Source organism: Barbus barbus, assembly GCF_936440315.1.
Source record: "Barbus barbus genome assembly, chromosome: 23".
Taxonomy (NCBI): domain Eukaryota; kingdom Metazoa; phylum Chordata; class Actinopteri; order Cypriniformes; family Cyprinidae; genus Barbus; species Barbus barbus.
In genome coordinates, this window is record NC_136751.1 from 20864526 (window position 1) to 20880923 (window position 16398).

The 16398-nt window shown below is 38.6% G+C and overlaps 1 protein-coding gene across 2 annotated transcripts in view; it reads right to left on the reverse strand.

Moving 5' to 3' along the window:
* Positions 1 to 1620: 1620 nt before the first annotated feature.
* The window catches only part of LOC306843246 (zinc finger protein 423-like), a 158141-nt gene continuing 143363 nt past the window's right edge, over positions 1621 to 16398 (reverse strand). For both annotated transcript variants that reach the window (XM_079374610.1, XM_079374609.1), the window contains one exon: positions 1621 to 2503. In XM_079374610.1, coding sequence (XP_079230736.1) covers positions 2474 to 2503 — 30 coding nt within the window. In that variant the 3' untranslated portion in view covers positions 1621 to 2473. The remainder of the gene's footprint in view (positions 2504 to 16398) is intronic.

Genomic DNA, 16398 nt, shown 5'->3' on the forward strand with positions numbered 1-16398 from the left:
TTTGTCGGATGTATAATAATGAATGTAATATATTAGGCTGATCAACAAAACAAACAGAAAAAATATATAATTTATAACGGTATGTCAAATAATAATAATTGTATACAGCACACACATGCAATTGTAATTGCATGTATGTAATTGAGAAGATTGATTTATTTTTTAACTTGCTAGCTAATGATCTGTTAAGCATTGTATAATGTGGTAATGTTGGTGAATTTAATTTTAATGAAAGTAATTCTAAAGTCTCGTCATATTGAGAGTCCTTGGGATGCGGAGTGTCTGTGTGGGGGGTCTGTAAAACCCTCTGAGGCTGCAAAGATTGGCAAAACCTATACAGCCAGATAGATTGGTTAAATGATTGGCTAATTTAAGCATATCCTCAAATATTTTAAATAATTCTACCGCAAAATACAAATGTAGTTTCGAACTTTGCCTCATTTGGAAATCTCCATTTACCCTTAAAAAGCACATGCTCATAATACAGCGCAGATTTTATAAACAAGTGCAGTACAGTGAAATACTTGAACAACTGAAACACCAGTAGCCTATTAAGGGCATCTTTCAGTACTATTGGGTATTTGTGGATGATTCATAAAATCACATTCTAGTTTTCAAGTATTTAGGAATTACTCAGATGGTGTGCTGAACCCTGTTTCCCAAGCGGACAGGTTCAGAGGCCCCCTGGGGCCCGTAGTGTATCGATGCGTTCCGATGGCTGATTTCTGGGAACAGCACCGACCTTCTGTCCAGCTCAAGTTATGAGACTCAGCGGCCAAACCAGCTGCTTAAACACATGGATGCAATTAAAGCAGAAACTGCACTGGTAAAAGAAACACTACTTTAAATAGATGTTTCTGCCCTTATTCAGCGAGTCACAGGCATTAAATCATCTGATGATCAGTGTTGGGTTTTTCCTTATTTACAGCAATCATAATGCTAAATATTCAGGGAAATTTGAATGATACATAGTTCTGCATTATGATTTTTTTTCCATTATACAAGATAAAATCTTTTCCTTTAAAACCTGATGTATAAAACCTGAATAAATTTGAAGTATACCAATGACATTTGCCACTTTCCCATGATTTTCAGATCGTCATATTTTGCAAGCAGTGCTATAATCACCATATAAAATTGGCAAAGATTCAAGTCTTTTATTCAGAGCCTCTTGCATTGAATTAAACACTATGAAAGCAGCATGAATCATGGTTTGTGATGCGATATCGACTCACTGTTCTTCACTCCTGCAGATGAATCATAGACTTGAATTTGTATAAAATTCATTAAGTTGTTACCACGTTAACATGTATAACAATATCCACTGCAAATATTTATATTACTATTACTTAATGATATCTCTGAATGTAAAAATTAACTAAGCCTGTGTTAAACACGTTCACACCCGTCCACGAGTTTTCATCGTCATTATAGATTTTTTTTTATCTGTATGTTTTATGAGCAGCATTACTGTGGCTCCCAGATATTTATTGTTAAATAGAAAGCATGACAAGAAGACTATAGCGCTCACACAGCATCCGGGGAACAGAGCCACTCTAAGGAGTTCAGCCTCTTCAATACGCTTTATCTGCGCTTTGAAAGAACACTCACTTCAGATGCACGGATTCCCTTTATTCATGATTTATTTATTTGTTTATTTTCAACTGTACTAGTTTATTGCAATCTGGTTAATTCACATTTAAAAAGCAGACATCATCCAGTTGCACTGAAATCAATGATATTCATTTTTACAACATCCATAAGGCCCATGTACTGGAAAATCCAATCAAAACCATTATGTTTTTTATTTTTTTCTTTATATGTTTTTTTGTCTTTTTACTGTAATTAGAAAAAAGAAAATGTATAACAATAATAATAATAATAATAATAGAAAGGAAAAATATTACGACTGGCAAGCAATCACAGCACAGCACAAGTACCTATTTACTGCAAGAAATAAATGGTACAAATAAATCAACAAATAAAAAGGGCTGAGAATATATGCATTGAAAAGAACAAAATTGGCACGTATGAAGTTTGATACATGAAGCAACAGAGGACAAGATATGTATTTCTAGAGATTAAAATCAGGCAGAGAGTGTCTTTTCCTTCCATTTTGTTTTTTTTTCATCTTTTGTCCCCCCAAAAAAAATCAAGAAAAAGCAAAAAGAAAACGGGGAGAAAATTAGGAACACACAATCAGGAAGAAGGGACGATAAAAAATACTGCACGTAGAATACCTTTTTCTCTCCATCTCTTTTTTTTTTTTCTTCTCTTTTTCTTTTTTAATAGCATATCCCATTAATATTCATTCCCCACCGTTCATAATAGCTGCGCCTGGTGGCGGAATCGTTAGAGTTTTACATGTGAGTAGCAAATGACACTTTGATTGGCTGTGATGTTGAAATGTTCCTCCCCCACCGGGCCTGGGTCGGGGTTCTAGGCTGAACCGGGAGTCCTGCGGGGCCCGGTCTCACTGTGCGTGCTGGCTCAGTGTGTGGTTCTGCAGGGGAACAGAAGAGAACACATGAGGAGAGAAATAATAAGCTACGTGCCCACACCTCCACCCGTCTCCTTCGCTCTCTCCTTCTATCCATCTCTCTTTCCATTTACCCACCAAGCCTGTCCGTCCATCTCAAGGCTAGCAGCCCCACTTTGACAGAGGAGTTCGAGCTCTGCAGCCACGAGCGAACACCTTCCTTTCTTCACATTTTCTTTCTTCTCCACACCCTCCCATTAAATATTGGGCACATGTGCACTTGCAATCCCATTCATCCACCCACGCGCACACGCGCTGCACTTCCGCACCGGGCAGAGAAACACAACATTCGTCCTCCGTTTGATTTAGAGTTCTCTGTTTCTAATGCAAAAACACTGATTTGTTTATTCTGGAGTATTGGATACATGTTTATGAATCTTTTAAATCAGCACAATGCCTTACGAGGCTCTCGTTCTATGGACTCCTGAGAACAGAACATACATTTATGATAACATATCACATTTTTCTGCACTGAAGTGTAGAAGAAAATGAGAGAAAACAATCTTGTGTCAAATTACACTCTTAAAAAACAAAGGTTCCAAAAGGATGCTTGCAGCAGCAATGCCATAGAAGAACCATTTCTGGTTCCCCAAAGAACCTTAATGAACAGTTCTTAAAATATATATTTTTTTAGTATAAGGAACATTTTAATAATCCAAAGAATCCTTTTGTCCAGGTTCCATGGATGTTAAAGTTTCCTCATAGAACCATAGATTCCAATAACACTTTATTTTTAAGAATGCACACTTTAAAAACAAACAGGAAACTGTTGAGACAATTTTCACTCAGAAGTTGCTAGTGAATTTTACAATTCATGACAAAGAAATGGCAAGTAACACACTGAATTAAACATGAAGTTTTGAAGTAGAAAGATTGAAACAGTATTTTCTTGTAAAACGTAGTGCAAAACACTCTATAAAGGTTCCAAATTGGTGTTTTCTCATCAATGCTGTAGAAGAACCATTTTGGTTCCCCAAAGAACCTTTCAGTGAGCAGTTCATAAAAGAACCATTTATATTTTGATGATCTAAAGAACCTTTTGTGCAATTAAAAGGTTCCACAGATGTTTAAGGTTGTTCATGGAACCATCAATGCCAGTAAAGAACTTTTTATTTTTAAGAGTGAAATCTTTGTTTTATTTACAACTTAAAAAAAATCATCATACACTGTACGCACCATTGTGCACAAAGGAAGCCATAATGGCCTAAAAAATGGCCTAAAACTAGGATCACACAAATAGATCAATCAGCCATTGCGAGAGGGGTTAAACAGGAGCAGATATGCACAGGCTAAATGGTTATTGTGTTACTGCGGTCTCTCGGCAGCTCTGCTTTTCTGCATGCTTTTCCCTGGACCATAAACCCAATTCCCAGAGAAGAGCCGGCAATCATCCCACTTTCCCTCTCAAAGCTCCTTTCCCAGATTAATCTCTCCGAGAGAGATAGGCTGTGTTTTTATGCCCCGATATAAAAAAAAAACGGAAAGGGGGAGACAAATCTGAAGGATTAAACATGGTTTTTCGTTGATAAATACTTATTCTTATTCTTCGTCCTCTTATCTTAGTGCACATATTTAGCAAATGATTGCTGGCAAAAGGGGATGGGCAGTTCCATCCGAGGAAGACCAAACCACTGGGTCTTAAAACCCAGGACCGAATTAATGGCAGCCTGTCAGGGGATGCGCGTCTCACGTCATCCTCTCTTTCCATCCCGGCCTCTCTCTCTCTCTCTCTTTTCCCGCCCCTCCTGCGTGGAACAGAGAGGAGACGCGCACGAGGAGGGCTCTTGAGCGAGGAGACGCATCTCTCTGGGAGCCACTGACCCCATTATGAGAGCAAAGCACTTCTCCTTTTGCCTTCACTTGCCTGCGCTGCCGCCCCCCTTCCAGCAGAGGCCAGCCTTGTCTATGTCTCGCTCTGAGCGCCGCCGGAGAGGAGAACGAGATGGAGGTGCACATCGGACAAAACCCAAACATATTGCAAATCATTTGTCCTCATCATCAAGCACCTGTTTCACATATCGAAATTACAACAAAACGGAATGGGAAAACGCGACGGCATGGTGAAACGTAACTGAAAATAATCCTGGGACTCACATGACAATGAGCAACGAGTCAATACGGTGTACCTGCCGCACTGTCACATGTGCACATGTCAAGAGCAACTAACGACCCAATTTACCCAAACCTGCCTTAGCTGAGTCCCCAAGAATATGCTGCTGCTCAATCAATTATCAGTTATTCCCCACAAAGCCAATTCCCCTCCAAACTCAATCTTCACCTGCTGCAGAGCCAAATGCAACTCAGCCATTGTCATTATATACCTGATACTACGACTCAATGTGAAACCAAATTAACATCTGGGTCGCCTATCTTTTCATTTACGCTGATGATCATGACAACAAAAACACTAATAATAGTAGTAATAATCTCATGTCATTTAATCTCAATTCATTCAGTACTGGCATTGATCAAGCCTTCGTGACTTGTTTTTGACGTCTTAAATTAAGAATAAATTACTACGTGTTGTTAAACGGACCAATTTTTTTTTCTCATTTCTGATTGGTCAATACTGCATTCCAGTTAAAACACACAATACAGTGTCAGAGCCCAGGTTTGACTCTAACATGGTCCTGAAACCATTACCATCGCTCACCCGCACTTTCCTGTCTACACTACACTCTTAAAAATAAAGGTGCTTAAAAGGTTCTTCACAGCGATGCCATAGAAGAGCAATTTTTGGTTCCACCAAAAAAAAAAAAAAAAAATTCAGTCAAAGGATTTTTAAAGATGGTCCTTTCTTACCTTTTTAATAATATGAAGAACCTTCTTTCACCACAAAGAAACTTTTGTGAAACAGAAAGGTTCTTCAGATATTAAAGGTTCTTTATGGAACCATTTAGACAAAAAGGTTCTTCTATGGCATCGTAAAGCACCTTTATTTTTAAGAGTGTATGCTTTCCTATATAAAAAAATGAATATAGGAATAGAATAAATAAAATAATCAAATAAAAATATATAATTGTAATTATATATTCAATAATTGTATTAATGATATGATCATTTTATGATTATTTATTTCTATAATTTATATATTTCCATAACATACATTTATGTAAAAATTTTCACTTAAAATATATACTAAAATAAACAAAAACATATATATATATATATATATATACATACAATTTGTAATTTTATTTTAATTAAAATCTTATTTTTTGTACCAAAAACCTAAATTCTAAAGTTATATTAAATTTTTTTATACAATAAAAGATGATAAAATTATATATTTTATAGTACACAATGTACACTACAGCTTGTAACCTGCAATATATACACTTACTCTGTGTGTTTGTTTGTGTGTGTGTGTGTGTGTGTGTGTGTATTGAGTATATATTCAAAATCTTTACCCGAGAGAATAATAATCACAATATATAATTGTGTATATATTCAAAATCTTTACCAGAGAGAAAATACTGTTGCATTCTTGGTTTTGCTTTCAAATAATGTTTAAGTAAGAGCAAGTTTGAAATAAAGTGTCCACATTTGTGACAGAGAAAGAGGGATTGTGTGATTGTGTGTGTGTATGGTCTCCCCCAGGTTGTCAGGGCTGTGTGGAGCTGTATTGATTTGGAGGTGGAGGGACAGAGAGGCAGTGTTGTTCCCTGGGGTCTAGGGTTACACCAGCACTGCAGTGGCCTGATGGAAACTGCACAGTAGGACTGGAGGGGTGCGGGGAGCCCGACCTAACATACAGTACACAACCTCCTTCATACACACACATAGATCCTTCACTAAAACACAAGACATGTGCTTAGACTCCCCAGCGCACACATGCCTATGTACTACCTCACATTAACAAACACACACACACACACACACACACACACACACACACAGCCACTAGCCACAATCAACACACACTGTCGGCTTATTTCATGATCTCTGGCATATACGAGCCACTGTAGTATCATACATTTGCTCGGTCTAATCATACACACCCTTATAAACGCAACACACTGTCGCACTTCAGCTGCCCACAGAACACACACACCCCAACACATCTATTTCCATCGCTCCGATATCTCTCTTGAAAGATGGCAGCTGATGTGTGGGCGATCAAACCAGCAACACTTGTTTAAATTAGTTAATCAGTGTGTTGGAACAAACACATTTTCAGGCCGGTCGCAGTTTGTTCTCTTCATCCGAGCGCGTCGTCGGGGGCAGCGCTATTGATTAAGCCGCAGGCGATCGATCGCCAGAATGGTGTGTGTCTCTGAATCTGATAATGACTCGCAATATGACATCAGTGCAATGCAGCTGTAATTGATATATTTTTGAAGGGGGAAAGTTCGAATGAGAGAAGTGGAGAACACAGAGGAAAGCTGTTTAAACAGTCATGGATGAGCTGCGACTGAACGCACCACAACATGCACATCATGGATGCATTCGTCGAATCAGTTGCATGAGAACTTGAAGAGTTTGCAAAAACGCTCACGGTTCATGCGCCATGGTTGCAACAGAAATGTGACAACTTCCTCTCGATTTCAAGTGCAGTTTTAGGCACTCATTGTAGTTTTATTCGCACTCCTGATCGCTGCAACGCGAGGAGGGCATGGAGTAATGTGCAGAACAGCCTCCTTACCCTTCCCTCCCTTGGCTTGGCAACGGAGCAGGGGGAGGCGGTGCGGTGGGCAGAACAGCCCCTGCGAGCTCAGTCAATATCTACGCTGTCATTGTTTTCCTAAACTGGTTATAAAAGAGAGGCTAAATCCTGCGGAGCTGTGCACTCCTGGGAAATATGGCCCAGTCACATTACTGATGCAGTGACTGCGAGACTGCTGCACTCACCGAGGGGGAGGAGGAGGAGGGGGAGAGAGAAGGGGGAAGCAGTGGGGAGATAAAGATAAAGGAAAATCAAATCTACGTTTCCCTACACAACCTCTTTTCACACACAGAGCATGCACATACAGCCGGACCGAGTGGCTGTCATGTCACTTTAAATCAGGGCTGTTCGTGTGTGCGAGCGTGTGTGCCGCAGGGCCCCTGGCTCCCGGCTCCGTGGTGCCCCCTGGGGACGGTGCAGTGTCAGTGAAACTCTAATGTGTTGGCTCGTTCTGCAAGAGCGAACAGAGCGAGAGAGAGAAAAGTGTGTTGCTGGAGAGGGTGGCCATTCTGTCAGTAAACTGTTTTTCGTAACAGGATTCTTTGGAAGTACTGACGTCTATGAGTTGACCTCAGAACAGTGCAAAACGGCAGCTCCCCAGCGAAATCACACAAATCACATACATCTACTGCTATATGTTTTGGAACAAAAGTTATGTAATATATTCAGATCACAAAAATGTCTTTATTTTAAACATACTACTAGAAAATATTTTAAAATTAAATAAATGACATAAATTGTATAAAACAAACATAACAATTTTTTTAAACCTATATATATTATTTATACATTTGTATTAATAAATTTGGAAATTCTATGTTATTATTTAAATTAATTTTATTATAATACACTTTCACTGTATATATTAATACATTATTTTACTTTATAAATGTTATACTGTATAATGTTATAATATATATATATATATATATATATATATATATATATATATATATGTGTAAGTCCATATAGATATATATGTATATATATGTCGCTTATCAGTGCAAAAAAATGCAAATAATACTAAATTAGACAATATACCTGCGATTACTTTGTATATAAATAATATATCAATACATTATAATAGAGAGAGACTGAAGAAGAGGAGAAAGAGCCACTCTGCACTACACACTGTATTACTGTATCTAGATGCTCACTCACACACACAAATGAACAGACAGTGTGTCTCTGTGCTATTGGGTTTATAAAAGTGCTCTCTGCCGAGTCTGTCTGCTGTCTGTATGGCTAAACATAGACAGGGAGAGGAAATACTGAAGCTGATAGAGAAGAGAAGGGGGTTTAGAAAGAAAGAGAGAGGGATCATGAATGAGAAAGACAGAGAAAGAGAGAGTAAATTTGTCAAAAAGAGAGAGCGTGAATGAGTACGAGAGAAAGAGAGAGAGGTGGGGGCTTTGCTGTTAGGACGCTAGTCTGTCCCTCTCTGCTCCGTTTTTAACACAAAATGAAAAATCACCTTTGCCGCCTGGTGCACTTTAGAGTAGCTTATTTTTAGACCCGCTTGACAGTCTTCCAATGGCCGGAGACTAGCAGATGGGCTGTCTTAAAGCTTCATATGCTCCCAGCTCTCACCTCACAGAGACAGGAAACTCACTTGGGAGTGTGCTACAAATAAATGCCCCCCTGCCCTGCCCCTGGATTCCCTCATCCCTCCCCTCTTTCCACCTACTCACACCATTCTCCATCCAGATAGTGCCTGTCCCTGAATTTAGCACCTTCCCTGCAACTATGTCCTGCTGTACAGAAGTGAGCTACACCCACGTCACTGTCCAAATGCTCCCCCCCTTTCTGGCCTGACCAGGACTGGAGGCGTATGTGTGAATCTGAATGAAATGTAAACATAAATATAGATATAAATAAGATAGATGACCTAGAAATTACCTCTCACTAAGCCAAGGTGTACTATTCCGAATAAATACTAAATTTAGAAAAAATATTAAAAATACATTTATTTTATTATTCTTTTATTTTCTTTACTTGATGGACACAAACCAAAAATAAATAAATAAATAAAGATAGATAAAAAGATATTTACAGTATGTAAAGCTAATATTATATAAAACACACAGTGATTCATTTTAATATACAAACTATGTTTGTATTATACGCCACCACATGCAAACAACCGTTACAAGATATATGTGTACCTAAAAGTGTGCACGTAATAATAGTGGCATAAACACACCTGTTCACACTTTCAGATGTGGTTCATATGGATTCATAAACTTTCTTTATGCCTTTAGCTACCTGGAGAGAAAAATCCAGGTGATATCAGTCAAAATCTGTATGGCCGTTTTGTTCTCTCTGAAAAGAGCGGAGGGAGTGATTCCACTATGACTGACCTCCTTTGACGTCTGTGCTCCAGGGCGGCCTCCTCACATTCATCACACACACACACACACGCGGTCATATACCTCACCATCACACATGCTCTGTTTACACTCATACATACTGTATATCTGACATCGGTACATCTCTGTCAAGCACCAGGTTGCCAAATAAATACTAAATGTACAGGGGATTAATTATACAGCAATGATGTACATAAGCAACTCGATGATGTAATCTTCAGCAACAGAGTAGAGCTGGCTCTAAAAGTCAACATACGCTGTCGGCTGTCTTTTAATATAACATTTGACATATTCTGCAGGCATCAAATAGCGGCATACTGGCAACATGTTTATTAGATTCTGTACCCACTAAACTACTGAAAGAGTTGTTACCTGTAGCAGAAGAACCGCTTCTCAATATTATTAACTCATCGTTATCTTTAGGTCACGTCCCAAAACCATTCAAGCTGGCGGTTATTAAGCCTCTTATTAAGAAACCACAACTAGATTCTAATGAACTGGCAAATTACAGACCCATTTCAAATCTTTCGTTTATGTCTAAAATTTTAGAAAAAGTTGTGTCTGCTCAATTGTGCTCCTTCTTGCAAAAAATAATCTCTATGAAGAATTTCAGTCAGGTTTCAGGCCTCACCACAGTACAGAAACTGCACTTGTTAAAATTACAAATGACTTACTTCTTGCTTCAGATCAAGGCTGCATCTCATTGCTCGTATTACTTGATCTTAGTGCTGCGTTCGACATTATAGACCATGATATACTCATAGATCGATTACAAAACTATATTGGTATTCAAGGGCAGGCTTTAGGATGGTTTAGATCCTACATGTCCGATCGCTACCACTTTGTTCATTTAAATGGAGTCATCACAATTATCACCAGTAAAGTATGGAGTACCACAAGGATCTGTCCTAGGTCCTCTGCTATTTTCAATATACATGTTGCCTCTTGATAACATTATTAGAAAATATGGGATTAGTTTTCATTGTTATGCTGATGATACTCAACTATATATCTCAACAAGACCAGATGAAACTTCTAAACTATCTAAGCTAATAGATTGTGTAAAAAATGTAAAAGATTGGATGACCAATAATTTCCTCCTATTAAATTCAGATAAGACAGCGATATTACTTATTGGACCAAAAAACACTACACAGAATCTCTTGGATTACAATTTGCAACTAGACGGATGCACTGTTACGTCCTCTAAAGTCAAAAATCTTAGACAGCAACTTGTCCTTTGAAAATCATATTTCCCATGTTACAAAAACAGCATTCTTCCCTCTTAGAAACATTGCCAAGCTTCGAAACATGCTGCCTGTTTCTGATGCAGAAAAGCTAGTTCATGCATTCATGACCTCTAGACTGGACTATTGTAATGCACTGTTAGGTGGTTGTCCTGCATCTTCAATAAACAAGCTACAGATAGTCCAAAATGCAGCGGCTAGAGTTCTTACCAGATCAAGAAAATATGATCATATTACCCCAATTTTACAGTCTCTGCACTGGCTACCTATTCAGTTCCGTATCATTTACAAAATATCTTTTACCACGCTACAATCCAACCCGCTCCCTAAGGTCGCAAAACTCTGGACTTCTGGTAGTACCTAGGATAGCAAAGTCCACTAAAGGAGGTAGAGCTTCTTCACATTTGGCTCCCAAACTCTGGAATAGCCTTCCTGATAACGTTCGGGGCTCAGGCACACTCTCTCTGTTTAAATCTAGATTAAAGACACATCTCTTTAGCCAAGTATTCACATAATGCATCTTATAATCTTGTACTGCAGTTATATCTGATCAAATGTACATTATTATTATTCTTTAGCTTGGGTCGAACAAATCATTTTTGCTTAGATGGAACAGCAGCTACGCTAATTATGTCTCTATTTGTTTCTCTGTTTCTGTCACAGGATTAACATCCCGTGGTAACTAGGAATGACAGAAGCTTCAGTCCGGATCCAACCCTTAAATGATCTGAGATGACCGAACACCTGAGAAAAGATAATGCCAACCCCTCAGAGGACCTCAGAGGATGCCAAAGCTGAATTGGCATAAAAATTACCAAATTTTGCCATAAGTTAAACATATTAAGGTTCTGCAATTTATAAATATATTGTGGAAACTTAATTTCCTGTAGAGCTGCTTTGCAACGATTTGTATCGTAAAAAGCGCTATACAAATAAACTTGAATTGAATTGAATACAGACGGATCCTTATACCGGTAAAAAAATACAGACGGACCCTTATACCGGTAAAAAAATACAGACGGACCCTTATACCGGTAAAAAAATACAGACGGACCCTTATACCGGTAAAAAAATACAGACGGACCCTTATACCAGTAAAAAAAAAAAAATCATTACAACCATAATTTGTGGTAATATATATACACTACCATTTAAAAGTTTACGGGCAGAAAGTTTCCTTTTTCGTTGTTGAAGATATTAATACTTTTATTCAGCAATGATGCATTAAATTGATAAAAAATTACAGTAATCCTGAAAACAACTGTTAAAGCATTGATAATAACAGAGCACCAAATTAACAGCATATTAAAATGATTTCTGAAGGAATGACTGAAATAAATGACATTTGAAAATATATTCAACTAGAAAACAGTTATTTTAAACTGTTATGTTTCACAATATTACAGTTTCTACAGTTTTTAATCAATTAAATGCAGCATAAAAGACCTTTTTTTTACGATTTCATTCATGTTGGATAAACTGATGCAAGTAAAATTAACACTAAGCTTCCTCAGTTTAATTACGTCTACTATGGTATTTTGAGCCATAGTAAATGCCGTCCTTTTTTTGTAAGCAGTCTAATATAAAATTTCACACATTCTGCAGGCATCAAACAACAATACGCAGACATAAAGACAGACTACATACAAAAACAACACACGCATGCATGCACAAGCCCTTATGGACATGCACACACAGTTGTGCGTTCGTGAGATCTGTGGAGTGTGGAGGTTCGAATGTTAGATGAGCTTGGTGGCCTCAGTAGAGCCGTGTCATGGGCGATAGCACTGCGCTAGGCTAACACTAGGCTACGCTATGCTAGCTGTGTTCTGCCACTCAGAGATGCACACAGTCTCTTTCCATGTCATAGCCTCACTAAAACCCTCCCTGCTTCCCCTCAGGGAAGAGGTTTTGACTCCAAAGCAGCCCTAAACTACGACAGAGAGAAAACGCATTACGCGGTGAACGATGCGGCGTGCAGCGAGAGAGAGAGAGAGAGAGAGAGAGAGAGAGAGAGAGAGAGAGAGAGAGAGAGAGAGAGAGAGAGAGAGGGCTAGTGTGTGTTATCTACAGCCAGTCAACATCAACACTTTGTTGTCATAACAATATGTGAGCCTAGCAGGCAGAGAGCAAGCGTGAGAGCGAGGAGGAAAAGAGAATAGGAGAGTGTGTGAGGTGTGCTGTCAGAGCTGTGTGATTTATAGAGTGTGCTGTCAGACTCCAGCTGCTGAACCAAAGTGTCAGGTTGAGAGAGACCCCTACCAGTGTCTGTGTGTTGAGAGAGAAAAAAGCAGACGGAGAGTATGAGAGAGGAGACAACTTTTTAAAGGCCATATTTTACACTTCTGTAGCATTTTTTTGTCCACTTGTAATGTTAGTGAAGCTTTCTTGAAATCAAAACACTAGCAATTTTGTTCTATAAGACACTGTCCTACTCAGATGTTACATATGTGTGTTGACAACAAACATAAAAATAGGGTCTGATGTGAAACACAAAACAGCCAATCAGAACAGTTCTCTGTTTACTCACTCACTCACACACACGCGTTTTTCCTTGTGAAACGTATGGCATTTGACATTTAATATTTGATCATATTTAATACTCTAAACTTCCACAAGCAGTCTCTCCTCATCCATACATAATGATTAATATAAATTAAAAAGCAGTATATAGCATTTTACAGTGACTTGTCTAGTTAGAATTAAACAAACTGTTTGCTGCTGTACCTTTAAGACTTTCGACAATACAGACAAAAAGTCTAAGACCATATTGAAAATCTGGAATTGAATTAATCTAATTTAAACTAATTTAAATCTAATATAAACCGTTACAAAACTTTGAAAAATAGAAATACATGAATTGAAATAAATTAATAAAGAAATAAAATTGGTTTGTTTTGGCCTTAAAGACAAAGTTCAAAATTTTGTCATGATTTATTCACCCACGTTGTTCCGAACACAAAAACAAAATTACAGGATTTTGAAAAATGTAAATAAGTGAATTTAAATATATGAATGAAGAAATAAAAACAACAAATTCTATCATTATTTAACATCATGTCATAACCTGAATGACTTTCTTCTGTGGAACACAAAATAAGATATTTAAAGAATTTTTTAACTAATTTTATCCATATAATGAAAGTCAACACAACATTAATTGACATTAATTTCATTGAGACATTTTTCAAAATATCTTCTTCAGTGTTCCACAAAAAAATAAAGCCATACAGGTTTGGAACGGCATGAGGGAGTAAATAATGACAGCATCTTCCTTTCTGGGTGAACTATTCCTTTAAGATAAAGTCTTCTCATCTGTTATGCTATGTTAATGAGCGAGGCAAACAGAGTGAAGTATCCACAGTTCCCAAACCCTCCAGATCACAGCTGTGCTCAGTGTGCATGCGCGCGCGTGTGCGTTGAGCGTTGAGAGTGTCGAGCAGCGAGAGTCATCTCACCGACAGCGCTTAGACTCATACGTCACTGTCACAGCCACGACAGTTCCAGTCCCGAGCTGGCAACCCGCACGCGAGACAACAACACACACCACGCAGCGCGGAGCTGTAGAGCCACAGCACAACCCTGCTCAACTGTCATATCTGACTGGGGCATGTGCCGTACACACCCCCTCCTTCTTCTGTTGTCTTCACATTTTCATTTCAGCTCGCTTTCTCTCATGTTGTGTCTCAACATATCCTTCGCTCTGTCTGTGCGTTAAAGGAACAGGCTACCATGAGAGACGGATATGAGAAAAGGCTTTATAGTGATCCCAGTGGACACATCTCTTTTTTTTCCCCTCGCTCTTCCTTACCCCCTCCCTCTCTCCCTCTCATGCCAGTCCCCAAATTATTTAATTTAGCGCAGACACCATATCTCCCTATGTGCCATCCCGCTGAAGTTCTCGCTCCCTCCACGTCCTCCTCCCTTCTTTCCTCCACTTTATAGATTGTTCCAAGCAGGGGTATTTCGTGACAGAATCAGGAGTGTGGGTGGGTTCGCTGGAAAATTTGCAAAAAGGCATTTACTTCATTTTTATCTCAACATAAACACGCACGTGCACGCTTGCGGCCCGAAACCGGTGTCCCACGTTGTAATAAATGAATGCGAATGTGTTGATTTACTCTGAAGATTAGTGCCACCCCATGGTGAGTGTTTTTGATTTGAATTCGCCAGGCCGGAGCTTTGTTTGAATCTCCGTCTCAGCAAGGGCAGAGCAACAAAACAAATGCAAACAGGTAAACAACTTAAACATGTCCCCTCCGATTCTAGTTTACTCCAATGCCCACCGCCTGGAGAATTTTCATCGAAAACCGTGTGGCAATGTAAATCCGTAACACGACGACACACTTATCACCCGCTCCTGGTTGGTGCGCCAGCTTATTAAGATAACCGAATACATTAGTGAACGGTTTCATTAGTTCATTATCAACTCTTGGCTAAGTTCCCGCTATACGCCCTATTCTCATATCACGGCTCCAAAGCCATCAGAGATATCCGAGGTCTAGCATGTCAGAAGGATCAGCGCCTGGCTGCAGACTCAGGGATGTCGTGGTCTTCGAGAGGGAGCAGTTCTAAACACAGGGTTCATAGCTTTAGCTGGAGACACTATACTGCAGTCCCCTGACAACCCCTCAACCAGCCAGCCAATCGGCAGCAAGTAAGGTGGATTTGAGGAGCTGTAGGCATGTGTGTGTGTGTTGGGGTTAGGGCTCTGAAGAGAGACCCCCAGATCCCAATTCTAATAACGTACACTGCCACTCCAGACGCAAGGGCAGCTGGGACATGCACACACACACTGGCACTAATAAAACTGAGCATCACAATAGAAACCTATATCAATATCTACAGCACACAAAAGCAGATTCAAAGCACACTAGACAAACTCTCCACGTACATTATAAATCCAATATGACTCATAATGGAACAGATTCTATGGATGTTTTTAGAGCTTCTACACTTGTTAACGCCTTGATTTGCTTAATGTGGGTTTATATGAGTAAAAATGTGTATGTTCATATGCTAATATTAAATCTAGTTTAAGATGGATGTGATGTTTTCTGAAGAAAATGTCTGAGGTGATTTTAAACTCACCTGAGTGTTTTGAGCACATTGCTGTGTTGTTGCTAAGGTGTTCTTAGTGGCTTTTTTAATGTACTGCTGTGTGGTTCTGTGTTCTAGGTGATAACTGCCACAAACCAAAAATTATACTCTATAATATTTTGGTTCTCTGCTTTCTATTAAATCTATGGGATTTTTTGTCCAATCGGTTTACAAATGATAATAATTGAATTTTTTTTTGCCTACATTTTAAATACACTACTCAAAAGTTTGGTGTCTGCAAGATTTTTTTAAAGGTCTTGGAAAGAAGTCTCTTATGCTCAACAAGTTTGCATTTATTTGATCAAAATACAGCATTACAGTAATATTATGAAATATTACTATTCAAAATAAATTTGTTCTATTTTAATATATTTTGTAATTTATAACTGTGATGGCAAAGCTTAATTTTTTAGCAGACATTACTATAGCCTTCAGTGTCACATGAGCCTTCAGAAATCATTCTACTATGCTGATTTG